Below are 26,325 nucleotides of genomic sequence, written 5' to 3' on the forward strand. Positions count from 1 at the left end.
TGCAAATTGTAACGCAATCCCTCACTTCCATCTTTGCCCCAGAAAGCACTGGGCTACTTTGATTTTGGCTCTTTGTTGTGTGTCTTTTCTACCCTAGGAGCCACCCCTACCCCCTGGCCCCATAGGCACAGAACGATCCCAGCGAGTAGATAGAGGACCGGATCCTGGTCCCCTCCTGCCCTCTCACCGACCTGGTCCCCCTATCCAGTTTGGAACCAGTGACAAGGTTTGTCTGAAACTGGACAAACATTTATTGGGAACTTTGGTTGAGGGATGGAGAAAGGCCTGGGGGAAAGGTCGTCCAGGGACCTAGTGTCTATCCTTTTTTATTCTGCTGGGATTTCAGGACTCTGACATCCGCCTGGTGGTGGGAGACAGCTTAAAGCCAGAGAAGGAGTTGCCACAATCTGGACCTGAGGTGGTAAGTAGGTGATGAAAAGGTGTTTAGGTGTTTAAAAGAGGGGAGTTGGGAAAGGATTATAGGTTCCTGGCTTCCTCACATGACATGGGGGATTTTTCCTTTTCTTAGCCTCCTCCCCGAGACTGGGAATTGCTCCCCCCTGGTCCCACCTCAGCTGAGACAACATCTAAAAGCCTGGGCCCCAGCCACTGTGGCCCAGATCCCAACCCCTCGGGTCCCCGCCTATACCCTGAGGTCTTCTACAGCAGCCCAGGGCCTCCAGGCACTCAGGTATGTTTCCCCTCCCTTCTTCACTCTCATCCCAGTTTTCTTGCCAGAGTCCCTAGATTATCACTATACCAGAGAGGCCTGGCAAACTTTTCATTAATGTAGTGCCCATTTTACATTATACTTTTGTTATTTGTGTTATATCCCTGCTATATAAGCTTCATAAAGGCAACCACAGTTGTACATAGTAGATTCCCAGTAAACATTTTTTGAATGAACAGGAACACTTCCTTTCCCAGGCATTGAGATCTCTTTTAGGGAGTGAAAATATTGAAAAATGATTAGGCAGAGAGTTATACCAACCTCATTTTATTTCCCTCAGGTCCCAGGGGGAACAGTGGACTCTCAGCTGCACCCCACCAATGGTGGCTTCCGCCCAGGGACTCCTTCACTGCACCCTTACAGGTAAAGATAAGGAGTCTGGATACCTTGAGAGTTAATGGGGGACTAGTAACTCTTTAATTTGTAACGAGACTTTCCACCTTTCCTCCTCTTCACTTTGTTCTCCTTCCTTTTCAGGTCACAACCCCTCTATTTACCCCCTGGCCCAGCCCCTGCTTCAGCACTGCTTTCTGGTGTAGCCCTCAAGGGCCAGTTCCTGGATTTCTCAGCATTGCAGGCAGCAGAGCTGGGAAAGCTGCCAGCTGGGGGTGTCCTCTATCCCCCACCTTCCTTCCTCTACCCACCGGCCTTCTGTCCCAGTCCCCTGCCTGACCCCCCTTTGCTACAGGTGAGAAGTAAGGACACTGGTGTAGCTAGTTAGAGCTGGGGATTTGGGAACCTTGAGCTTTGAAGCCCTTTTTCTCTAGGTGCGCCAGGATCTGCCATCCCCTTCAGATTTCTACTCTGCTCCTTTGCAGCCTGGTAGCCAAAATGGCTTCCTGCCCCCAGCTGCTCCCACCCAGCAGGTAGTCCCCCCTCTCATTTTTCCCCTTCGTTGTTTTATGACCCTCCTTTCATTGATTGTATTCTCTAGTAAACTGCCCTATTGGTGATTTGTTTTTAAATTTTTCTGTAGATGCTGCTACCAGTAGTGGAGTCCCAGCTACCTGTGGTGAACTTCAGCTCCTTGCCTCCTGCCCCGCCTCCTGCCCCACCTCCACTTTCCCTGCTGCCTGTGGGCCCTGCCCTACAGCCCCCTAGTCTGGCTGTCCGGCCCCCACCTGCTCCGGCAGCCCGGGTGCTACCCTCACCCGCCCGGCCTTTCCCTCCCAGCTTGGGGAGAGCAGAGGTGAGAGGCTGGGAGTTGAAGGGGAAATTAAGATTGTAAAAAGTAGACACTTGAAGCCAGATTCTGAGTTTTTCCCTCCACCACAGCTGCACCCAATGGAACTAAAGCCGTTTCAGGATTATCGAAAACTGAGCAACCTTGGGGGACCTGGAGCTCGAACCCCTCCAGCTGGAAGGTGAGGGACTGGGGGGTTTTAGGTCACCCCATGTTATTTGAGACTAGCCCATGATGATTCTATAATATTCTATATATAGGCCCTTCTCTGGTCTCAGCTCCCGCCTCAAGGCTCCACCCACTGGATATAGTGGAGTTGGTGTGTTCCGCACCCAGCGCTTTGACCTCTACCAGCAGGTGAGGAAAATAATGCTGTATTTTATATCCCTTAACCTGAAATTTACTTCCCAAATCCTAACTCTTGCCCACAGTTTGGAAACTGGCATACCCTCAATGATCCCCAAGTCTGTTTCTCACCCTCCCAGTTTGACTCCATGTGTACCTGCCCTCAGGCCTCCCCACCGGATGCCCTGCGCTGGATGCCGAAGCCCTGGGAGCGGGCAGGGCCACCCTCTCGTGAGGGTCCACCCCGGCGGGCAGAGGAGTCAGGGCCCCGTGGGGACAAGGATCCTGGGTTGCCCCCACCCCGCTGAGGGAGCTGTCCCACCCCACACCCCACCCCCCACCCCACCCCCCGGGGCCTGTACATAGATATAAATATATAAGGGGGAAGGGGGTGGGTGGGGAGGGGTTGTGGGGCTGGGGCCTCCTTCCCTCTCCCCCCTCTTCCCCTGGGCCCCTATCCTTGGGGCCGTTTGTTTAAAAAAGAATAAAAGGATTTAAAAAATATATCTATGTCCATGTCCAAGTTCTTTAGAAAATGAATGTAAGAAGGACAGATATTCTCCTGAATGGCCATCAGAAGGAAAAAACTACAGTCAAAATACATCCTGCTTTCTTCACCCCAACTTCCACCCCCTTGGAACAAGTTCACTAACTAACTGGGCCATTGGGGGAGGGGGGAACAGGTGGAAATCAGGTAAAATGAAAAAATAATGTGACACTTAGTGAGCTCAGACTAGTAATGAGTGAATGGAGGTGGCGATTTGGAGGGATAAAAACAACCAAAGCCAGGAAAATCCGACTTTATTTCTTAAATACTGTGAATGGGGAGGGGAAGAGAGAGGTCCCTGGGAGAAGATGGTGAGGGGTGGCCATCAAGCAAGAACCTAAGGGTCATCAGCAAAAGCCCTATGGGCATTGGGGAAGCGCTGGGGGCTGTAGTTGGGGTCATCCTGAAGTCGTTTTTGGATGTCAGAACGGAGCTGGGGAAAAAGAACAAATGGGTTTAAGAACTGAGGAAAGGCCCAACTTAACATGAGCCCAACACTCTTTCCCCTCCCTCCCCTCCCTTAAATGTGTGTTCCACTAGGATGGTGACTCAGAAGACAAATCTTATCCATCTTCCCCATGCAGATTGTATATGGCAATATCGCTCACCAGAGGCATCAAAAATAATGACGGTGATCCAGTCCATCCCAGCTAATCTCCCCTTTGCTGATCTAATGGTCCTCTTCCACTTGAATCCACCCTCTTTACAAAATGAACCCACCTGCCCTAGACTATTCCATTTCAGCTCCCTTATGAAGGTCCCTTATGAAACTTCACTAAAGAATTGCTGTTCTGTTTTGAGAGGGTGCACCTGCTGCCTGTAGCTCTCCTGAACCTCTGGTGCCTCCAGGTCATGACTCAGGCTCTCCGAGCTAGTTAGAGGTCGAGCTCCAGCTGCCTTGGCTGCCCTGCTCACAGCCTCTGAAAGAAGCAGCTGAGGGCCCTCGCCCTGCATCGTCTAAAGGGGAGAAGAATGGCTTTCAGCATCAGACCAGCTCTCCATCCCCCAACAAACTTAACTCATAAATTTCCAAACTATCAGAGAAAAAGAAACTGTCATGTGAATACATTTGGAGAGGGAGAATGCCATGGCAGATTGCCTGGCCCCAAGTAGGTGCTCAATAAATGTTTGTCATTGGATTATATTGACTTAAGCTCACATTTGCATTCACAAAAAATGGGCCATGTGGAGGAGGAGGTGGGTCAGAAATGGGAGGATTCCATAAATGGAAGGAAATGGGCAAGCAGAAGAATTGGCCTCATCACCCCATAGGACTAAGGGGGCCATCTCCCCAAGAGGAAAGGAGCCAAACCTTGCGTCTCTTGGCAGGCATGCCGCTGAGGTAGGCATCACTCAGGGGAGGCTGTGGTTTCACCTTTCTCTGGCTCTGGATATCCTGCTGGATAATTGGAACCCATTCCTGGGGAAGAGTGAGGAAATTAGCCCTTTACAACATTTAGCACCTCCATATACTCCACAAAGCCACACAACTTACTGGAGGAACAGCAGCAGCCCAGGGCTCTGTCTCAGCAGTAGCTCCATCTTGTTCCTCCTGAGAGGTACCCTCAGGAGCAGGAGGTGGTCCCCGGGACATGGCCTCCTCTGCAGTGGTGCCAGGGGCTGGGGAGGCATTCTCCCGCTGAGAAATAAGAAGCGAGGATATCATATAACCCCTCTCCAACTTCCTACCCCAGGTAGGTACCCAGTTTCCAAGAGAACTCTTCCCCAATACCTGGGGCTCAGGAGTTCTTTCAGCAACTTGGAATTCCATTGGTTCCTCAAGACCTGGCTGTGAAATTTAGTAGAAGGATAGAGAAAGATCTCTTTATATTACTTCCATTTTCCCACTTTATGCCACCACAGTACTTGGGGACACAAGCATAAGACCCTACCATCCTCACCTGGGAGGGATCACCAGTTCTTCGAACATATCTCAGGATAGCATCAGGCCCTACAGGCATGTGCTCCAGCACAACTTGCAGCCTAAGTCCCATCATGGTTGTCAGCCAGCTTACTAAGGATGGGTTCACTCCTCCAGACATCCGGCGCTGGTAAAAATAAATGAAAATTGTGTATCTCTTTAGTAACAGAAGAGAAAGGTGGACTTGTATGTATATATAATGGGAGTCCTAGGGAAAAGTAGACCAAATCATATCTTACAATTCTGCCATTGATGACATCAGTGAGTGCACTCTGCTGTCCTCCCAGACAATGTAGGTTCAGAGCCAGACACTCAAATAGTCCCTGGTTACATAATTCCAGCAATCGGGCCCCAAAACCACCATCTGTAAAGGAAAGGAGAGGAGTTGTTCTCTCATAACACTTAATCCCAATTCCCTGACTTCCATAAATTCCTAGCCCTAACCTGTGCAGTGCAGAACATGGGAAGCAATGCCATTGAACTGCTCCTGGAGAAACTCTAGATTTGTCCTGGTGATGTCCACACCTGGTTGTACTTGCACAGAGGCCTGAAAAACAACAAAATTAGACAAGGTAACAGTGACTTACAGTGGAATGAACTATTTCTGGATCTAGAAGCAAATCCACCCCACACCACAAGGTTCCCAAGGGATTGTACTTTGGAAATGTGGAGGAAGATAAAATTTTTGTGTGTGTGAGGTAGTTATTTCATTGCCTCCTCCAAAGTCAGAAAGAGAAGTAGTGGCTGAGTGTGGGAGTTCCCATATTTCGCCACTCACAAAACTCTCTCGAACATACTCTTCCAATCCTGTGATCAGTGTATGGGTTGCCATCTGTGGGAGAGACCAAGATAAGGTCAGCAACTAGCTTCTGGAAAATCCTCCCCTTCCTGCCATGCTCAGTCAGTAACCTAGAGGCTTCAGCTAGACATTATAGCAAATAGATCAGATTTAAAGCTGGAAGCAGACTAAGAATTAATTCATCAAGTTCAACCCACTCATTTTACAGATAAGAACAAAAGTTACATGATTTGCAATAGGTTCCTGCAGTTGCAATTGATTTTTGAAAAAAAGAAGCTCCCCTCACCCGGATATTGTGGGGTGTGGGCTCACGGCCTCCCAGGTAGTGCTGATGAAAAAAGCCCCGAAGCTGAGGCTGGAGTCGTTGAAGTGGCTGGAAGTGACCATGAAGGAGCATTACCACGTCTACCATGGAGAAATTCTGGCACAGGAGGGACAACAATGCCCCAAAAAACCCTGGAAACAGAGAAGAGAGAAACTGAAGTTATCAAATGCAAATGCAAATAGGTTGCATCAACCTAGAAAAAGAACCAGCTTGAACACTTTACATATTCAGACTTCCTAAACCCAAGTTCCTCTTAACTCCTTCCCCACCCCCCTCTACACTTCCTTAGTTCTCTTTTGCTCATTTTGGGAATCATCTTTCTTAGCCTGAGGCAGACCAGTAACCCCTTCCCATCAAAGGCTTCCCCCTGAAGATGACACTCAACTCCCTATCAAGGAGATCCAATCCCATTCTTAAAATTTCTTCTTGGGGCAACTAGTTGGTGCAGTGGACAGAGTACCAGTCCTGAAGTCAGGAAGACTAGAGTGCAAATCTAGCCTCAGACACTTAACACTTCCTAGCTGTATGACCCCGGGCAAGTCATTTATCCACAAAAAAAATTTTCTTCACGCCCAAGGTTTCCCCTTGCTCCCTCATACCCCACTCACCAAGGGCTCCATCTGCCCCAGGTTCAAAAATGTTGCTGGAGCCACTAAGGCGCTGGATAAAGGCTGCAATGCTCTCACTGCTACCTGCCCTTGCTCCAAGAGAACCTAGCAGGGAACTCAGCACACCCTGTACCACTGAGGTGAAGAACTCAGGAGGCAGGCTCTCAGGTCCCACCCCACCTTGGCCACGTGCCCCCAGCCCTGCTGGAGGGGACCCAGGTGGTGGAGGTGCCTGTTCTGGAGCAGGAGGGGGAGGAGGAGGAGGAGGAGGGGGGGGAGCAGTCTGTGTTGCCTGTAAAAAAGCAAAGGAATCAGTGCCAAGGAGTAAAAACAATAAAACCATGAACTAGAGAAAAATGGATTAAACAAGCTAAATAACGTATTGAGACCTCACTCTTAAGAGAGGGATGAAGATGATACAACATGCTGAAGAGATTGTACTAAATGGTACAAAAGAAGGGAATGAATTAAGTTAAATCCCCAACTATGGACTGGGTTTTATTAAGGCCCTAAAGCTAAGAATTCCAAATATTTATTGTATTCTCCTCATCCCCAAAAAACACCAGGATTATAGTAAACATTCAACAAGTATTTGTTGATTAACTGGTGAACTAACAAAAAGAATTAAGACTTGAATATCCTCTTCCATCCCCTTAATGAACCATGGGAGAGATCACAGTGCTCACATTTCCAATGCTAGAGATAGAGATTATGAAACAGGCCTATCAAGAGATGCTTCAGCAGCTTTACCACTTACCTGAAGAAAATCTGTCATTCCCTGGAGGAAGGCAGGAACACCTGGCATGGCCACAGTGATGGTTGGAGAGCCTACACTAGCTCCTCCAACTCCTGACCCTCCAGGCCCCAACAGATTCCCCAGAAGCTGAGAGAACTGAAGCTCAGTGGGAGGAGGTGGTGGTGGAGCCTGAGTAGGTCCTCCTGGGGCTGGCCCAGCAGTGGTGGCTGTGTTGGTAGTACCAGCACTTGCAGAGGCTGTAGCTGGGGCAGGAGGTGGGGCCAGACCTGAGGCCCCCTGAGCTATCAAGGTAGAAGGGAGGAATTGGAGAGAAATAATCATCATGGAGAAGACAAGGCATCACCAACCTAGCAGAAAGGGGCCCAAGGGACTAATGAAGGTGGAGGGAAGGGAAGTTGTAGAGCGATAGGAAAATGACAAACGAGAGAAAAAGAACCTGAAGAATCATAAAGGGAAATGGAAAAATCCAGTGGGAATATGAAGGTGTCAGAATGTTAGGGACAGGACTGAGATTAAAGGTGAAAGATATAGTGGTATGATACTAGCACTAGACTAGGATTCAGTATTCTAGTCTTGACCTTGAACGAATGAAGAATTGATGTAAATAAAAAAAGATTGACTAAATCCTCCCAGCAAAACAAAACAAAAAATCTATTTTGGATTAATTCTGAAGCCAGAGGAATGCATTTTATTTAAAGAATGCCTTTATAAAAATGTCTTTACATTTAAAGAATATAAATCATAATTCATCCAGATGCATAAAAATAATGTGATTGATCTCCATTAAATTATCTTTTGCCATTGAAAAAAACAAACAGGGACACACACACACACACACACACACACACACACACACACACACACACACACACAAAGGCATTGCCTCTTTTTTTTTAATTTATAGATTTTTAGAAGAAAACAAACAAAAAAAATTATAGCTTTTTGTCCCCTAGACCTTCACATCTTGAAGTTCGATTGAGAAAAAGAAAAGCAGGGCAGTTTAAGAAGAAACAAGAGATTTAAAAAGTTAAAAAGGAAGGAGAGATGGGATAAGAATTTTTTCCTTTTTTTGGAAGGATCAAGAAGCAAAGTAGAAAAGATCTTACCCACAAGCACAGGCTGCATGAGAAGCTGTCCTACCAATCCGCTCACCATCTGAGCCAGAGATGCATTTGGTCCCAAGCCTGGACCCTAAAAGAAGGGAGGAAAATTGAATTCTGCCCTCCACAGCACCTATGTCCAAGATTCCTCTTATTCCCATAACCCTTCAAAATTCCCTTGTAATTTTCCACCCACTTCCCTTCTATCTCACCACAACTCCAGGAGTAGGTGGCCCACCAGGATGGGGGGGCCGAGCCTGGGGAGGGGTAGGCCGAGCAATCACTACCCTTGTAGGAGCTGATGGAAAGCCTGGAACTTGCTGTCCTGGGGGTACATATGGGAGAAACCAAAAAATCTGAGGTCCCATTCCTCCCAATTCCCACTCTCCTAATGACCCAAACCTGATAACTGACTATTCACTACCTTCTTTCCTCCAGAAGGACTGGTTACCTGTAGCTGCAGAGGCAGCAGCTGCTGCCATGGCCTGCTGAGTGATTTGGTGAGCAACAGCTTGCATGAACTCAGGAGGCAGGGAGGGCAATTGAATATGAGTAGAGCCTAGAAAGGAAAGGGACAAATTGAATACTGACCACCATACTCCTTTAGTCTATAATCCCATCCCATTCCTTCCATTTCCCTCCCAAAAATTCCCTCACTCTTACCCAGGGACTGGCCATGACTAGGAGGGCCTGAAGGACCAGTTGGGGCACTGGGAACACTACCTGTCTGTGAACTAGAATCTGGAAGAAAAAGAAATGGAAACATTAAATTAAATACAGACACAAGTTAAGAAATTTACTATCTTTCCTCCAAACATCTTTCTGTCTATTTCTTAGACTCTAGCTCCACTCAAACAAACTTTGCATCATCTCTCTTATACTGATACCCTCAGTCCCCCTCACCTAATCCGAAGCAAAATTTGGTAATTAAATAGCTTTATTACCAGTCTTTAGACTGAAAAGACCTTAGATATTCAGTCTCCCAAATAAGAACATGTCACATGTTTATCAAGACAGGAAAAATATCCCAAAGTTCATGGCAGAAAAGTTCATGGTACAGCCAGGACCAGAATCAATGATTTCTAGCTCCTAATTCAAGGATCTTTCTACAGCTTATCTGTTCCACTGTTGAATTCAACTCATTCCCTCCTTCCTCCTCCAACTAATCCTGACTCTAATGTGCTTTGTCTTTTCCCCAAACCATGGACTTTCCCAGCGCACCCTGAATGTTCATGTGCATCATGACGACAGGTTCCACACTCTGGTGGGAGATCCTGATAACTCTGGGATGGCCAGGCCCAGGGGGTTGGGCTGGGCCCGTGGGAGGAGCCCCCTCAGTTGTGGGCTCCCCTGTAGTAGGAGAAGGTGCTGGAGGGGAAGTCTGCCCAGGCACAGAGGGTGATGCCTCTGAGCTAGGGGTTGGGGGTGGTCTGGTCCCATTTCCAGTCATGGTCACAGTTGTCCCCACATTGATCTAATTGAAAAAGAACAGAGAGAAAAATAAGAAAAATTGGAGCCACAAACATAAAACTCCTCATCCATCTTCTCTTATTTTTTACCAGCTGTTCAATTCTTACATCTCTCACTCCATTCCAGTGTTCATTCCTTATTTTTGCTTTTTCTCAGTCTCACTATTCTCCTCTGATTCAGTCAGTACCAACTCTCCAATAATCAAATACTACTCACTTCTATACCACAGTACCCCCCACAGATTACTCCTTGGTGTGATTATTATTATCTACTCCTCACCCCAGACTCTGCTGTACCCACCTGAATGGGGATAGCAGCCTGCTGCAGCACCATGGGAGCTGTGTAATGAGACATTGGACGGACTACATGCAGGTGTCTAGGAGGGGCACAAGCCAAGTTGCAGCGCAAATCAGACAATGCCACAAAGGTGTTACCCAGCAGTCGTAAACTTTCTCCGACCAAATTGATCACTCTCTGATCTTCTTCACGTCCTTCAGTCTAAAACCATTTCCCCAGACCCAGAAAAAAAGAGAAAAGAAAACAAAATTTAAGGGGAGAACTTACTGGGACTATCACACATCTCCTTGAAATGGTATTTTCTGTAGAGAAGAGTCAATCATACCATTTGGCCCTATAATTCCATTGCTAGAAGCATATCAGGCCATTATTCTTTTTTTTTTTTAAGTTGTCTATTTATAGATTTTCATAGCAACATTATATTTAAGTAAATGGTAAACACTGAGATGACCTAAAAATCTTATAATAGGGGAACAGTTAAATATTAATATTATAGAACATTATAGAGCAATTACAATAAATATTAAATACAAAGAAGTCTAGAAAGACCTTTAGAAAACAATATAAACTTTTTGCATTATTTAATTAATATTATGATACTGTATTATTTTTAAAAAAAAACTCGATAACCAGAAAAATGGAATATGCACTAATTACTATCATATTTACAAAAGTATCTAAGAATGAGCAAACTTAAGACTCCTAATGGTGACTTCAAAGAAAACATTGAAAATATCATACCAAATATTGAAATTAATTAAAATGTAGCCAGTTAATAACCAAATATGGTTCTTAGCATTAATATTTAATATTAAATTTCTAATAAAGACATTTTTATAATAATAAAGAATAAGAAGATGAATTCCATATAATAGGAAGGCGGAAAGCGAAAATGTATCTAGAGATTTATTAAAAAGTCAGACACAATTATGTATAAACTAAATTTCTGAAAATTTAATTAGTTAAAATTAAGCTAGCTATTGAAAGGAACATTTGTCATTTCTTTTGAAATCATTGGCCAGTAAATTATTTTTCAAATCCATGTTCTCATATTCAAATTTCCTGTAATTTTGCTTAAAGTAAAGCATATCTGTATCACCCTACTGGGTTAAGAAAACAAGGATGAAGAAAAAAGGGGGAAAATAATGTTCTGAGTACTACACATATGGTAAGGACAATTATTTGGCTTATTTTAAAGTCATGTAGAGAAAATATTGTGTGGACCATGGTGGAATGAAGGAAAAACTTTGTATGGATAATATGATGGCCACACCTTGGGTGGGCTGGTAAATTTCAAAACAAGTTCTACTTTTAAACCACATGATATGAAAGGGAAATTAAAAAAAAAAAAAAACTCACATTATTATTATAGTCTGTGGTGGCAGCAGATCCCAGGATTTCATGGTAACGCTGTAGAAAGGGCTGGAGTCGGCCCTCTACTCGTTGTAGCTCCTGAAGCACTTCAACATACTCCAAAGGAGATGGATGGCTATGAGACATGATGGCAGGGCATTCATTAAGATTTTTACAGATTTCCTAAGCCCCACTGTGAATGCTCTTTCTCTCCCTTACCCATTCCTAAACCCCGGAGCATGTTATGTTACTGTTACTTATTTTTTCTATTAGAAGAACCAGAAATATAAATTTACTTCCTAGCCAAAAACTGGGGGGAAATTAGAATTTATGGGAATAAAATAACTTCAGAATTCTCCTATCCCAAGAAGCCAGCACTTTCGCTAAGCTTATCATTCATCTTACTTTTTAGGTTTATACCTACATACCTCTTTATTTACTTACCCTACACAAACAGAATCTTCATCTACTTCCTTTATTCAATAGGCAAAGTCCAGTCCCTAGCCAATCACCCCTTCCCAACAATACCTTGGTTTCAAACTTATTTCTCTCCTATCTTCTAACTATACTTCCACTGCCATTCAAAATCACTCACTTGGGAGCAGGAGCTGGAGCTGGGCCAGGAGGAGAGGACTCAGGGCTCCGGGGCTGGGTGCTTTCCTCCGGGTCTCCTGCTTCCATGGGCTCTCGTAAAGGAGGTTCACCCTCTGATGGTTCAGGAGCCTCTGAATTTAAGGATGATGACTCTGAAACAGGTGGTGGCGGTGGGTGTTGCTGCTGATGCTGCCCTCCATTGGCTCGGCCCTAAAGAATGAAGAAGATTACTGAGCAAGATTGAATCAAAGTAAGTTATACAACTTAAAATACTAAAACTGGGATTCAATATTTAAGTTCTCCGAACATATCAGCAGCTGGAAGGAAGGAAGAAGAAAACTATTTCCCAACTCCACTGAGAAGAAAGAACAAGATAATTAACTGGCTGTTGCTATCATAGGAGCAACTAAAGTGAGGCCGAATTAAAAATCTTTCACTAAGTACTGTTTAAAGAACTGGAATGAGGGACCTTAATAAAGAATGTGGAACATTTTTCTACTTGGAAGGAAAAAGTTTTATAAACACTAAAGGTTTTTTGTGTGAAAGGAGCTATGAAATTGCTTTCTGGACTCAGGTAGAATGTGAATTCTGAACTAGATAGAATATGAATGAGACAATGTCTCCAAATCCCTGTCTTCCCACCCCAAACCTCACAAGAAAGGAGAAAACTGAAGTAAAACAAGATGGAGACAAAGAAACTTAAGATGGCCAAATCCTGAGGAGGATTTGAACAAGAATAAATCTGTGTCAGCCTTTCCCCATATACCTCCAAGCGGGATAACACAGCCTGTATATCTCTCAGCATATGCTGGGCCATAACCAAACGAACACGAGGCTCACTCTGGAAATAAAAAAAACAGAACAGGTCAAAACATGAGTGAAGACATTAGGCTCCATAATCCTACTCAAACCAGGCCTCTGTTTTCTCACAGAATCTGTAGTTGGAAGGAACTTCAGAGGCCGGATAATTCAATCCATACCTGAAAAAGAATCCATTCTACAACATACCCAGCAACTGGTCATCCAGCCTTTCCTCAAAGACCTGCAATGAGGGGGAACTCACTGCCTTCTGAGAGAATCCATTTCATATTTGAATTATAATCTAATTATTGGTTAGTTTCTCTTCTCATTCTTAGCTGCAGCTAAGCAGAAAAAGTCTCATCCCTTCTTCCACATAATAGCAACTCTTCAAGTATTTGAAGATATCCACCAAATCCTATGTCTTTCTCTTCTCTAGACTAGACATTCCCAATTCCTTCAACCAATCTTCATATGACATGATGTTGAGCCCCTTCAACATTCTGGCTGGATGTCTTGAGCTTATCAATTTCCTTCCTAAAACGTGACATTCTGACACAACATAACAAATGTAGTACTGAGTACTGCACTGCTCTGCACTAAGTAGATTATTCCACTGTACGTGTACATTGTGTACAAATCCCCATCTCAAGTTTACTCCCTCCCAAATACCCTACCCTGATGTTCCCAGCCCCTGGATACCTGGATTGGCGCCTGTTCCATGTTTATATGAACATCCACAGCAGAGCCGTCGCTCTGGGGGGAGGGGGGAGGGAGGGAAGGGGTAGGAGGGGGAAGAGAGGATGCTGTGACAACTGAGCTCTAGAAGAACTCCCCAACTCTCTCCCTCCAGCCTCACTACCCAAGAGACAGGTTTATCATGCCCTCCAAATCCCCACCTTCCAACCCAAAGAACTAAGTATCTAGCCTTCCAATTTTTCCCACCCAGCCACTTCCATCAACCATTCCCCCCCTCCCCCAACCAAAGAGACAACTTGGTTGCCCAGCTTACAGGGAGATTGAAGGTCCCAACCATGACATAACTGTTAGCATTCCTGTCATGGACAGATACACCAGGACCTCGAGGACCAGATGGGGGCCCCCCACCATGGGTGGAGGAGGGAGACCCGGCCCCTGTGGCAACTCCAGAAGATGGAGGCTGGGTCTGTGGAGGGGCCCGCTCCACTAGATGGATCACCTTTCCCCCAACATCTGTAGCAAAGAAGACAATATAAGAGTGAGGAAAGCCAGTTAAGTACTTCAATCCTCCCCCCTTATCCAGCAAATAATCCTTCTACTAAAACTCCATCTAGCCCCTCACTGTATTCCTGTAGCTTCTTCTCATCTTGTAGAACTCGCCCTTGATATATGAGTCGCTGTTTCTCAGAAGGGATGCTGACAGAGGTAGCAATATGCTCCTTAAATTCCTTCACTGTCAACTGCAGAGATAAAAAAGAACAGGAAGAAAGGTCAGAGAATATCTAAGCAGAACATTAGGCAACTGGTGGGGAATGAATCATGTAACAGTTACAAAAATCACTGCTTATTTTATTACACTTGTGAAGTATCCACTGCCTGTAAAGTTCTATGTTAATACTTGAGAGAAAACAGCAATTTAAAAAAACGTAATTTATTTTTGAAATTCTTTTAAAATTTTAAATTCTAAATTCTTTCCCTCCCACACCCACCAAGAAGGCAAGTAATATATGAATTTCACATGTCAAGTCACAGCAATGATTTTATATGGAAACTAAATGGTAGGCTCAGGAAAGGTTCTATGTCTGGTTACAGGTAGGGAGGTTCTTACCACAAGTATAAGTTTGAGAAATGAGGGAACATTTTGTGAGGAAAAAGAAACTGTAATCAGGCACATGGTCTCAGACTGGGTTCAGTTTATCAGACTAGATCAGGACTAGATTCACCCAAAGAAATGTTTTTTTTGTATATCTATCTACCTAATTATAGATACACAAACATATTAAGTACATAAATGTGTGTATATACATATATACATGCAAATATACTCTTTCTTACATTGCTGTATTTACACAAAGTTAACAATAATAACAATAATCATTTACAAAGCAAAAGCAAATGACACAGTTAGATATTATATAAATTATCAGCTCTTTTTCACCCATAAGGAAATTTAGATTTAAAGATATTTAGTAAAGAATCAAACTCATATCTTTCCTAACTTAAGTATTTATTTCTATAATACTGTACCAGATCAATGATACATCCCAACCCAGTACTTTGCTCTGTGCCAGATACTAGAGAATGATTTGAATGTGATGTGAAGTGAAATATGGCTTTTCTCCATGAGATTTCAAAAGTTAGGAATATCCCCAAACAACTGTACTTCTAGATTTTTTCCATGTGGTACTTTCTCTACTGATACAGATCACAACTATTCTAAAAGTTAACTATTTTAATACACAACTGTAACCAAAAACATGTATCTGTAGGCCAATCCTGTAATGATCAACCTCTTCTGAGTAGGGTACTTCTCAAATGACAAATATTTAGTACATCATCAGACCACAATCAAAGCCTTTCCAGCTTGTTGGGACTTTATGCCTTGTAGTTTTGTTGACCTTGCTTTAGAGAGCAAAATTCTGATAAGCCAGCAATGTTAGGGGAAGAAACAATCCTAATAACCCTCATGCTTTCTCTACTTATGCTTTCTGTCTGTGTGTCCTACCCCTACCCTCAAACCCCCACAGGTTCCATATCCTTTCTCATTAATGCTGGAGTTTAAAGGACAGGAAATAAAAATTCTTTTTGCCTCTAGATTCTCCTAAGAATATAAGTGTGTATACAATAGAGGCAAAGATACTGGTTGCTTTAAGAAAGCATAACCTCCCTATAACCCAAACAGTAATTAGAATACTTCACATTTCTTTATCTACAAAATGAAGAGAAGTAGATGATCTCTAAGGTACTTTGCAATTCTAAAATCCACTGACAACATAGCTAAATAGAAAAGCAAGAAATTTGGAAGTCCTTGCCACAGGATGAAAAGGTAATTAAAGGGAAAGCTTTTTTCAGAATCTTCAAAGACCTGTGAACTCTCAGCTCTCACCTCAGCCCCCACAGTGAAGGTCCGAGTCTGGGAGTCCAAAGTCTTCACCAGTACCTCCAAACTGGCTGGTTCCTCCATAGCACTGCTGCTATTGTCACTGGGTTCCATGACCAACACGCTGAAGAGAGGAGAAAGAAAACGGCATGTCAAACTGATTCAAACTCTGTCATAGTTCCCCAAGGAAACCAATCCCCTTCCCCCACACCTCCAAGCACACGCACATCCTCCTTCCAACACAGGGTGAGAGAGAAAAAAAAGGCAGAAGCAAGAATTCAGACATGGAGAATTTGAAATAACAGTTATAATGACATCAAGGCAACATCTGTCGGGATAGGAATCACGACCTGGCTGACACGAATGAAAGGGGATGGGGGACGGACAAAGGCCTAAATAAGGTTGGGATAAGCCTCTTCTGTGAAGGTTAGAAGGGACTAGGGAGGCATGCGCCATACACGCGCACCATGCCACGCCCACCGCGATAGGGCGCCCTCGAGCCTGCTTCTGTCGCGATAGATCTGGGAATCGGGACAATGACGGTAGGAAAGGGAGGCCCCAGTGTAGTTGGATGTCACCCCGTCCTCACGGTGGCACAACGAGAACTACACATAAACACATATGCACATTTATATACAAATATACACACTAGGTGGTGTACACACACATACACACACACACAGAGAGACACATACACATATATACACACACACACACACACACACACACACATACACACACACACACCTGCCCCGTGGCTCCGCCCCCGGCCTCCCGGAGGCAACGCCACTTCCGGTCCTGCCCCCAAGCTTCCGCCTACGAACACTTCCTATTCCCCGATAGAAACTGGGGGATCGCGAGACGGCACTTCCGGTTCCCTCGGTTCCTAAGATTTCCTTCTGTTGGGTACGAAGAGGGAAGGGACGGCCCCGGGTATCGGGGAGTCCCTAAGAGGAAACGAATCAGGGCCCGGCCTAGGTGGGAGAAAGCCGAGCACCCAGAGGAGCCACCGTCGCCGCCTCCCAGGGGACCTTACTGCGCTTGCGCAAACCACACTGCGCCTGCGTACATGATTGAGGCTCTGCCCCACCGATTGGGTTTACCAGCCTTGTGTGCGCCTGCGCCACAGCTCGAGCAGCAGGAGGAGGAGGAGGAGGAGGAGGAGGAGGGTGAGGGTGGGGAAGTCTCTTTGCGGATGACTACAGCAAATTCCAGAAAGTAATTTTCCCTCTGGGGCTTTCTGCCTACTTCTTAAAAGGCCTGTTAACTAGTGAATTGGTCACGTGTTGCCTTTGGCAGGCGGGTTGTCCTAATACGTGAGGAAATTCGTCTTTGGAAGCTCGGTCGGATGTCAATATTTTAAATACCTAAAGTAATCCCACTCCCTTCCCTTCTTAGGTAACTTTCTAACAAGGCGGTTAAGGGCTATAAATGTTGGGACTGCCTCCCTTGCTGATTTTGAGGGAGGGCGGAGGAGGCATGAGCCGCCGCCATATTTCTTTTGGGCAATGCGAAGTTTTTCTGGAGAGGAACAGATGTGTAGACAAGTTTACCTTTTTTTTCCCCTTCTCCACTGTCACGAGGGTAGTAAAACCACTCGTTGATATCGCTGTTAAGAAACTGACCTCCTTAAATTGAGGGGATGGGGAAGATGAAAAGAGACCACTATTTTTTGAAGGCAGAGATTGCTGCCATTTTGTTACTTTTGGTTAAAAGCTTGTGGGGGAGGGGAAAGCTTGTGTCGATAGTAACTAGCAGGCAGAGAAATCTGAGATCGGGAAGTTATAGGTTATCTTGTAGAGGAAGGTGAAGTTAGGAAGGAAGTTAGAAGGGTATTGTTATGTCGTTGGGATGATCTTTGGAGGTCCCCCCTGGAGTTTTCACTTCAGAATGGTAAGGATCTTCTGAGGCACCATATTCTAACTCATATTTTAAGCAAAAGCTTCTCCCTAAGAAATCCCCAACTAGTTGGCCATTAAGACTGCTTTGAAGACCTAGATGACAGAGAACTACAACTCTTTAACAATCCCCCCTCTCCTTTTACATAGCTTTCATTGTGTAGATGAAACACCTTGGACCTTTGATTTACTCATTGCAATTTCATTAATTGCCCACTTCAATCCAGTCAATTAAATCTCAACTCAAATGCTGTATTTAAGGCAGTATCCACTGCCTTAAAAGAGGTTTGCTGTCCACAATGTGGAAAAAGTTTGGTCAGACCACATCTGTTTTATGTTCACTTTGAGGTACCACATTTTAAACGGGACAGGAAATAGAAGGCATCCAACCAGCATAGTGAAGGACTTGAAAGGGTTTTACACACACATACACACCTATACCTTTGTTGTTCAGTCATGTCCAATTCTTCGTGAACCCATTTAGTGTTTTCTTGACAAAGATAATGGTGGAGTGTTTTACTGTTTCCTTCTCCAGCTTATTTTACAGATGAGGAAACAGACTTACCTATTAAGTGACTTGCCTAGGGTCATACAACTGGTAAGTGTCTGAAGCCAAATTTGAACTCCAGTCTTCCTGACTCTCCAAGCCCAGCACACTATTCACTGGGCTTAATATACATACATAGCTGTTCATATATATATATATACACAAATACATATATATACACATATACACATAAATGATTGAAGAAATAAATTTGTTAGCTGGAAAACATAGAGCTTAAGGGAGAGATCTGTCTTCAAGTATCTGAAGAGCTGTCATCTTTTACAATAATACCATTTCTTTTTGGCCCCAGCTGATAGAACTTGGAATGATGAATAAATATGCCAAATTTCTTCCTGCTGCCTTTTAAGGAGATGGGTTTCCCCCTCACTGGAATTAATTCAGTCAAACACCAGATGACCAGTAGTAGGGTATGATGTAGAGTGGATTCTTTTTTTACTATAGATATATGACCTCAGTGGGTTGAAACAGGCAGGAGGTAGTATAGTATGTTATATGTTATAATTCTGAGATTCTCTAAGTTTGGCTATGATTTGTTATCCTAAAATTTCTCTTGAATCTTTCTTTCCCACTGTTATTTAGCACATTTAACACTGTGCATTTCTTTTTTGAACGTTTAAGTTTCTCAAAATTGAATTATTTGCTTCCCAAACCTTACCTCCTGGTCCTATTCATCCTCCAAGGCCAACTTTGAGTAATGGTGAACCTTCTTTGTCTGCTCCTTCTCTTCCCCCAACTGAACCTTTTTCTAATCCTGTTTTGCACTAAAGTATGTTTGTATCTTTAAAATAACACTTTGGGGAGGGGAGAGTGTTGTTTTGTTTATTTAGGCACTTGGGGTTAAGTGACTTGCCCAGGGTCACATACTAAGTATTAAGTGTCTGAGGCTGAATTTGAACTCAGATTCTTCTAACTCCAAGGCCAGTGCTCTATCCATTGTGCCATCTAGCTGCCCCTCTAATGCACTTTGATCTTTGCACTATATAGTTATATGTTTTGTGCACTGGGATTGACAGTTCAATGAAAATAGAGAAGATAATTTATTTTAATAGAAAGAATCTTGGACTTGAAGGCAGAAGATTTAGATTAACTCCAAACTCTGCTGCTTAGTAGCACTGTGACCTTGGATAAATCACTTTCAGGATCTTAATTTATTTGTTAAAAATGCAGGGTTTGAACTAGGCCAACTTTTTAGTTAACCAGCACAGTATCTGTACATAAGAGTTACTTAGGTGCTTAATAATTACTTTTTAATGTAATGGTTTTGCTGGAGTATTTGCATCCTTAATTAGATAATAAAGTCCTTTGAGGACAGGGCTTCTATATATGTTGCTATGTATATTGTATACAATACTGGTACTGAATGAATGAATTGGGGGGAAGTGGGGGGCGGTGCAGGAATGGCATAGTCTTCCAGTTAGGTTACACCTTTCCCTTCTTCCCTCCACTCCAGGTCTAAGCTCACAGCTATGCTGGTGGTATATAAAGTGAGAAGAGGGAGGAAAACCTAGAACGTTGTCAACAACCCATTTTGGTTTGGAAAACAAGACTAGAGTTACTGATTAGCAGGCCCAAGAGGTCAAGGGTTGAAGAAAGGGGACCAGAGGCTGCGATGGACAGAACTCCCAGAAGAGAGTGGTTACAGGTAGCTACCACTCTTGCACTTGCACTACAATCTCTAAAGATGTTTCACCAAATTCGGGCAGCTTTCCTTTATCTCTATGGGATTCTCTATGAATCCATTTACCAGTGTTCTGAGCCTGATAAATTAAATCATCTGGGAGTAAATGGAAAAGAGGTATGAGGAAACGGAGGAGAGAGGAAAGACAATAGAAGCTAATTAAGCAGGGTTTTGGTAGTCTATAGAAAAGATTTTAAGGGAAGGTGGGGAACCCGAGGACCATCCCATCTAGGTATAAAATTTTGGGGACAGTGATAAGAGAAGGCAGAAAAGAGTACTGAGACCATTAGAGTTAGCCCAAAGAATTTGACAAATGAAAAAGATTATTATTAAGAGGGATAGGAGTGACTAAGGGCAAGTGAAATTTGTTTAATTTTGATAATTTGATGATCCCTAGTTCCAAGACCACTGGGGAATCAGGTTGGAGAAAGAGTAACACCAAAACTTGAAACTAGCAGCAAAGGGAGGGCTTATGTTCTATTTCATCCCTTCTTTCCCCCATCTTGCTCATCCAGTTCCCTGGACCCTACCTGGGTCAAGGGTACTTCATTGCTTGTGCAACTCCTACCCAGGAGGAGCTGATGATTTTTATCCCAGTGGACAACATTTTCTTCAACATGGCTGCTAGCCACATTCCCCAAAAGTTCCAACTACAGGCCAGCATCAGAATGTAAGTTGTGGGGAAGGGCATCCAATTAGATACCTTTCTCTCCATTTATTATTTCAAGCCAGAAATTCCTGAAGTCAAAAGTCTCCATTAAGATTAGGTTTCTAATTGGGCCATTTCTCTATTAGATAAATGAAACTCCATCAAGGGTCCTGATTAGTCAGCTATTTGGTATCCTGACTTCTCTTAGTTAGCTGATTTTAGTCTCTAATTCCTCCCTGGGTAGAATCCTGATTAACAGATACAAAAAAATTGGGTTCCTTGCTATATGGGTTAGATTGAAAGACAGGAAGGAGATGCTGGTGAAAGGGATTATCTATTTTGTGTGAAGGGGAGAGTCACTCATTCTTTTATCCTACTCCAAACTTGTCAGGAAAAATGGGCAGTGTACCCCGAGAATGGACTTACCATCTCACTGATGGGAGCACAGATCTCAAGACTGAAGGTTGGTTACCCATTCTCCAGATCTTCCTTTGTGTCCTCTAATAACCTCCCCTATCCACTACCACACTTCAATCTTTATCCCCACTATACAACAGGCCGCCTCGATATGAAGACTGAACTTTTCTCCAGCTTTTGCCCAGATGGAATCATGCTGAGAGACAGGACAAGGTAACCAGCGCTTCCTCCTCTACAATGAGTGTCCATCTATGCAAAGTAAGAGGCGGAAATTCTAAAAGGTGATGGAAGCTTTACTCTTCCCATACTGATACCTGGAAAAAGCATGGTGACATCACCAGAGGGGAGTGGTGCTCTAGAGGTCTGTGATGTCATTCCCAGAAGTCTGGGATCTGGGAACTAGGGGTTGGGAGTATGTTTGTTGGGAGGATTCCTTCCTTTCTTCCCTCCCTCTACAGATCCCCACAACCCTCAAAAGAATTCGTGGTGTGTGTGAGTTTCGGTTCTTGACCTTTTGCTTGGACTCAAAAGCTTTCCTGCAGACCCCCAGGGAGTTAGGTGAGGTATCAATAAAAAAGGGTAGATTCTTCAAAAGGAATGAGTTGAGGATTTTGGTTCAAGAGAATTCTGTGGCCAGTGGGGAAGGGGGGAAGGAGGGCATAGGTCAAGGTAGATTTCAGCCTCCTAGAAGAAATTTCAGAGATCTCAGTGGATATAGAAGGCCTCAGAATTTTTATTATTGAGGGAGCCCTATCCCTTCAAATTTTCTCACTTCTCCATTTTTATTTCATTATCTCCTCATCTGCTGTTCCACTCTGTTCTTTCTTTTCCCTCCAGAGGCCTGTGAGTTGTCCAGTGACTGAACTATGCCCTCTATGGAGCTGGAGACCTCTTACTCCCTTCAAGAACAATAAAGATGATTTTCTGACTCTTTGTCTTTTCCTGGGGCTAGGTTTACAGGCATCAGTTTCACCCTCCTTTCAGTCCCCAGCCCTCTAGAAACCCAAATTTGGCTTCATTGTCGACAGGAAGGACACCAGAAGCAATGTTAACTTCCCTTTCAGTAGTGGTATATTTAGGAGATCAGTGCAGTGCAACAATGAAAAATCCAAGGTGGTCAAGGGTGTTTCCAGAGATCTTTGTTGTGGCATCTTAAGGCTTTTTTGCTGAGTTTCCTGAAGCATTGTGCTTCTCCTTTAATTTTAATTGGATCTCTAGTTTCAAGCACATCTTCTCTCCTCAACCTATGCTTCTGTGATCCATCAGGTTTTGTTTTGTTTTTTTTTTTTTTTTGCTGATACCCTTCCCCTTTATGCATTTATGGCTAAAATCCTAGTATCCATTAGATCTCCCCACTCCTCCCACCCTCTGTTTTGCCCTTTTCTTGGACTCAGAGCACTGTCCTGTTACTGTTGTCCTTACTCTCCATTATAAGTGGGGTGAGAAGGGGGTGTGATACTTTTTTTTTTCCATTGGGGTATAGAGAATAACACTAAAGAAAAAAAGTGACAATAACTGATGAATTAGAGGATAACACCCCTAACCTGTTGCAGGGTGGAGAGGGTCTCTATGGTACCACCTTGGAGACTTTTACCTGAAGTCCCTGTGTTCTTCAACCCTAAGGCAGCACCCCATAATCATGGTCACAGTCCCTCTTATCCTTTAATCTCTTCTTCCTTCTCCCTATCTCTTCCTTCCCCCCGCTCCCATTTGTATTTCTTTTCCTCCTCAGGCACCTGGGTGCCCTCTCGGAGACTGACAACCAGTACCAGGGCCTGCAGAAGGCCAAACAGGCAGGCAAAGTGGAAGGGGTGTGCAGTGAGCAGAGTAAGGGCCATATGAAGTCCATGGAGAGTAACAAGGAAGGAGAGAAGTCCATGCAGCCAAAGCCCCAAAGGCCCCCGAAGACCTAAGGCATCTAGAACCAAGCGCAAGGGCTTGGAACATAGCCCCAGCAAGGCTGAAGCCAGCAATTCCAGCAAGTGCAGGGTCAGATTGGTGGAGATCTGAAGCCATTCCTCAGAACCCCCCAAGTACTGTGGGTGGGCCCCCAACCCTCTATTTGTTTCCCCCTGAAGCCAGCCCAGCAGCCCATGGTCATGTCTTATTTTCTCCATAGGAGTCTCAGAATTAGAGGCGTTTGTTCCACATTTAAGAGCTACTTCTCCCTTTGAGTCTTCAGAATTTACAGAGATCATTCTCCTAGCTTCCAATGACTTGGATTCCTCACAATGGGGCACATCAATGCTCAGGTTGGGGGAGTTTCTTCTGTCCCCCAGTCTCTCAGGATCTCCATAGTTGGGATAGCCCTTGCTCCATTCAGGGGGATTCCCTCTTTTCATTTGTCTCCTGGCATCCCCAGCCTTAGGTTGACCTGGATCTCCCACAGTGTCAGGAGCACTGTCCCAGTCACTCCCTGACTTCTCAGGAGAGCTGTTTTTCACAGGGTCAGGCTCAGGCAGGGGTTCTTTTCGGTGGCCCAGGGAACTGGGCAGCCAACCACCCAGACGTCGAAGAAACATAGTTTGAGTAATGAGTAAGGAGAATGCCCCCCCAGACTTCTGAAATTTCCAGGTGTTCCTCTAGCCCTCAGATGGGAGGTTGGAAGAGGCTTCCCAGATGCCAGGTTTTGTTCCAGCTCCAGGGAAGGGTTCCTGTTTGGTGTCCCTGGTAGTTGTGCAAAGACTCCCCAACTTTCGATTGAGTTTAATTCCCTCTTAGAGTCTGAGGGGGTACTTTCTACTCCCAAGAATGTGACGAGAGATTCCAGGGTTGATACTGGGGAAGCTATAGACCTCCAAATTCATTACCAACCCGCAAAGATTTCAAAAATGCCTTGGGTAAAGCAAAGCCTTGCACTCTCACAAAAGTCTTCCTGCTGTGTTTAGCATTCTGGACCCTATAAAGTGGCACCCCAGGTTTCAACTCACCAATGCCACTGTCCAATATGCACTGGAAAATGGGCGATGGTGCTCCCAGGAGATGAGGCCCCTTTGAAAGTGTTCCAAGATCCACAGGTTCCTCTGTATCTAGAATAGGAGAGCTGTATCCCCTGTAATTTCTTTCTCTGCTGGAGGGGAAGTCTAAAAATAGGAAAAGAGTGGTGTGATCCACCCTTCTGAAAAACTCTTCTCTGGATTCGTTTCCCCTGCAAGCTATGGATTTGGGAGGTCTTAAAACCCCAGAATCCGTCCAGGCCAATCCTTGGTTCAGCAGTGGAGTCGGAACTTCGGCCAAGGTCAGGAGAAGATCTGTTGTGTGTCCGAGGGTCCGCTGACAGCAAACGAAACTCCTCCCGGAAAAGGGGGCAAAGGGAGCTTTTCAAGCCACCAGACCTCGGGCGCAGAGTGCTCTTTGGGGTCCCCGGACAGGGGGTTTGGCCAGCTACCGGAGGCCGGAGCCTAACAGCAGATTCCGGAAGCAGCTGTGACCGGGAGGGTGAGGGGAGAGTGAGGGGCGTATCCTCAAAGGAGGGGCGTGGCCAGAGCATACAAGACAGACATCACCGCGGGCCCCAACGTGCATTCTCTTTCAACGCCATTCTAACTCTCCCGGTCCCCTAGCCTACCTTTCTGCACTAACCAATCTGGCTCATTTGTATCTTCCTCTCTACTATCATCTCTGCAGTATCTCTGGGTTCGTGTGTCTGTATTTCTTTGCACCAGTGCATGCAGTTCTCTATTCTGCTTCCCGCCCCTCTCCAACTCTAAACTCCCCACCTTAATCTCCTATTACCATAGCCTTCCTTCTCATCCACCTTCCACCCCTCTCCTACCACCACCCTCTACTTGCCCCGCGCCCGCCCCAGCCATTACCTGACGTGTTCTCTGAGGCTCTGTCCTAACAACCACTCAGCTGTGATAAGAAGTACCCAAAGAACTCCCAAAAAGAGAGAGTCAAAATGAATCCAGCCAACCTGGGGTAGGTTCATTTAGAACAAAGGTTCTTGGGTCCCTGGAGAGTCCTTGTATTTTTTTTTTCAATATATTGATAACTATTTTGCTCCCTCCCCCCCCTCCGGTATTATGTATTTTATTTTCTGCACTTAAAAATATTCTGAGTATTGCCGAAGAGGTCGATGACAAAAAGAAAGAAAAATGCATTTTTTAAAAATGCTTCCATTTTGCACTTGGGAAAAAAACCTTCAAGAGGAACTTAAGCATGATCCTTACTTTCTTTTCCCCCAGAGCCCTTTATAATCCTTTCCCATCTCCATCTCCTGTCATAATTTGCAGGGTCCCATATCCATTCTATTGGTCCTCAAATGATTAATTCTTCTATCCTGTTCAACCTACAGTCCTTCCAATTCTGATGCTCTTATCTCTTCCTCTCAATTTTTTCTCAGTGTCAATCCCAAACTATCTGCCCTTCCCCATTCCAAATCCAGTTTATTACTAGCCTCCCTGGCACTAAAATCCTGATCTCTGTTGGAATTCTTATCTGTCTTACTAGAAAGTAAAATTTACAATTCATACGAGTCTTCCTGTGTCTCTCTGAATCCTTCATATTCATTATTTCTTACAATGCAATATGTCATTACATTCATGCACCTCAATTTGTCTAGCTGTTCCCTGATCAATGAGTCCCTGCTTTATTTCCAGTTCTTCACTACCACAAAAGGACTTCTATGAATATTTTTTGTATACAGAAACTTTTTTCATTTTTAATATCTAAATTTAATGAAAACCTACTCATTTCCATTTAAAAAGTGACAGATTATATGAAACCAAAAATTTCTTACAGTTTTTTTTTTTTTAAAGTTTAGCACTCTCTATGAACTCACTCTCCAAATTCTCACACTAATGTTTTATTTCTCCCTTTAGGGTCTCAGGGATATAACTGTTAGCCTTAAAGGGGTTTTCTAATATTGTTGCATATAAGGCTCTTGTGCTTCTCAATTATTACCAGATTTAATTAGCTTTTTAAAAAGCATTTACTAAATTGCTATAGTAAGAAAAGTTGGTATAAAAATTTGTGGAAAATCAATCCTCCCCAAAAGTGGACTTCCATGAGTCTGAATGGACATAAATTTAAAGTCAATAGCAAATTACACAAGTAATGAACACGTGATAAAAGATTCAACTCACAGCTTCAGATTATTAGAAATCCTTTTCTCTCTCCATGGAATCCTCATGAAGTCCCTCCAAGGTATAGATCTCTACAAGGACTCTGAAGGTCAATGCCTTTGTGGAATCCATAGCTGTACTTA

General features: G+C 44.2%; 4 protein-coding genes across 11 annotated transcripts in view; 2 read left to right on the forward strand and 2 right to left on the reverse strand.

Annotated features, from left to right (window-relative positions):
• PRRC2A (proline rich coiled-coil 2A) overlaps positions 1–3,509 on the forward strand; it is a 16,096-nt gene extending 12,587 nt beyond the window's left edge. Inside the window, exons 22-31 of one of the 5 annotated variants that reach the window (XM_051996204.1) lie at positions 98–226; positions 347–421; positions 530–691; positions 1,011–1,093; positions 1,208–1,418; positions 1,498–1,596; positions 1,707–1,919; positions 2,006–2,094; positions 2,174–2,270; positions 3,346–3,509. In XM_051996204.1, the coding sequence (XP_051852164.1) occupies positions 98–226; positions 347–421; positions 530–691; positions 1,011–1,093; positions 1,208–1,418; positions 1,498–1,596; positions 1,707–1,919; positions 2,006–2,094; positions 2,174–2,270; positions 3,346–3,459 (1,272 nt within the window). In that variant the 3' untranslated portion in view covers positions 3,460–3,509. Of the gene's footprint in view, positions 1–97; positions 227–346; positions 422–529; positions 692–1,010; positions 1,094–1,207; positions 1,419–1,497; positions 1,597–1,706; positions 1,920–2,005; positions 2,095–2,173; positions 2,271–2,344; positions 2,763–3,345 lie in introns of those variants that run through there. The other 4 variants (XM_051996205.1, XM_051996200.1, XM_051996201.1 and 1 more) reach the window with 4 other exon arrangements.
• On the reverse strand, positions 3,043–26,325 carry BAG6 (BAG cochaperone 6). Of its 4 annotated transcripts, none has more exons than XM_051996206.1 (26): positions 26,204–26,325; positions 15,913–16,030; positions 14,149–14,266; positions 13,840–14,039; positions 13,530–13,583; positions 12,796–12,870; positions 12,031–12,239; positions 11,442–11,571; positions 10,086–10,283; positions 9,537–9,789; positions 8,979–9,056; positions 8,767–8,874; positions 8,528–8,640; positions 8,322–8,406; positions 7,216–7,496; positions 6,459–6,750; positions 5,812–5,981; positions 5,505–5,558; positions 5,171–5,273; positions 4,966–5,090; positions 4,707–4,853; positions 4,538–4,594; positions 4,301–4,444; positions 4,118–4,225; positions 3,616–3,762; positions 3,043–3,238 (listed from the first exon to the last, which is right to left on the reverse strand). In XM_051996206.1, the coding sequence occupies exons 1-26, from the start codon at positions 26,248–26,250 to the stop codon at positions 3,143–3,145; spliced, it is 3,510 nt and encodes a 1,169-aa protein (XP_051852166.1). In that variant the 5' UTR covers positions 26,251–26,325; the 3' UTR covers positions 3,043–3,142. The 4 variants fall into 4 exon arrangements, with proteins under 4 accessions (XP_051852166.1, XP_051852169.1, XP_051852167.1 ...); XM_051996209.1 differs by lacking the exon at positions 26,204–26,325 and adding an exon at positions 16,654–16,752; XM_051996207.1 differs by lacking the exons at positions 13,530–13,583; positions 26,204–26,325.
• APOM (apolipoprotein M) lies at positions 17,102–22,044 on the forward strand. Its single transcript, XM_051992919.1, is given in 10 exon segments — positions 17,102–17,304; positions 19,823–20,014; positions 20,566–20,720; positions 20,779–20,800; positions 21,027–21,162; positions 21,257–21,314; positions 21,316–21,359; positions 21,575–21,608; positions 21,610–21,674; positions 21,954–22,044. Coding segments are annotated over 9 exon segments (573 nt in total). The 5' UTR covers positions 17,102–17,304; positions 19,823–19,981; the 3' UTR covers positions 21,980–22,044.
• On the reverse strand, positions 22,165–25,148 carry C4H6orf47 (chromosome 4 C6orf47 homolog). The gene has a single exon (XM_051996210.1). It carries the CDS (start codon positions 23,636–23,638, stop codon positions 22,772–22,774), a length of 867 nt encoding a protein of 288 aa, XP_051852170.1. The 5' UTR covers positions 23,639–25,148; the 3' UTR covers positions 22,165–22,771.

This window comes from Antechinus flavipes, chromosome 4, assembly GCF_016432865.1.
Source record: "Antechinus flavipes isolate AdamAnt ecotype Samford, QLD, Australia chromosome 4, AdamAnt_v2, whole genome shotgun sequence".
NCBI lineage: Eukaryota > Metazoa > Chordata > Mammalia > Dasyuromorphia > Dasyuridae > Antechinus > Antechinus flavipes.

Coding starts and splice junctions, on each gene's coding strand:
- BAG6 (XM_051996206.1), bottom strand. CDS start 26,250: ATGAGGATTCCATGGAGAGAGAAAAGGATTTCTAATAATCTGAAGCT. Junction 10,284..11,441: donor CCACAGACTATAATAATAAT/GTGAGTTTTTTT, acceptor AAATGGTTTTAG/ACTGAAGGACGTGAAGAAGA. Junction 8,407..8,527: donor CACCTACTCCTGGAGTTGTG/GTGAGATAGAAG, acceptor CCCTTCTTTTAG/GGTCCAGGCTTGGGACCAAA.
- C4H6orf47 (XM_051996210.1), bottom strand. CDS start 23,638: ATGTTTCTTCGACGTCTGGGTGGTTGGCTGCCCAGTTCCCTGGGCCAC.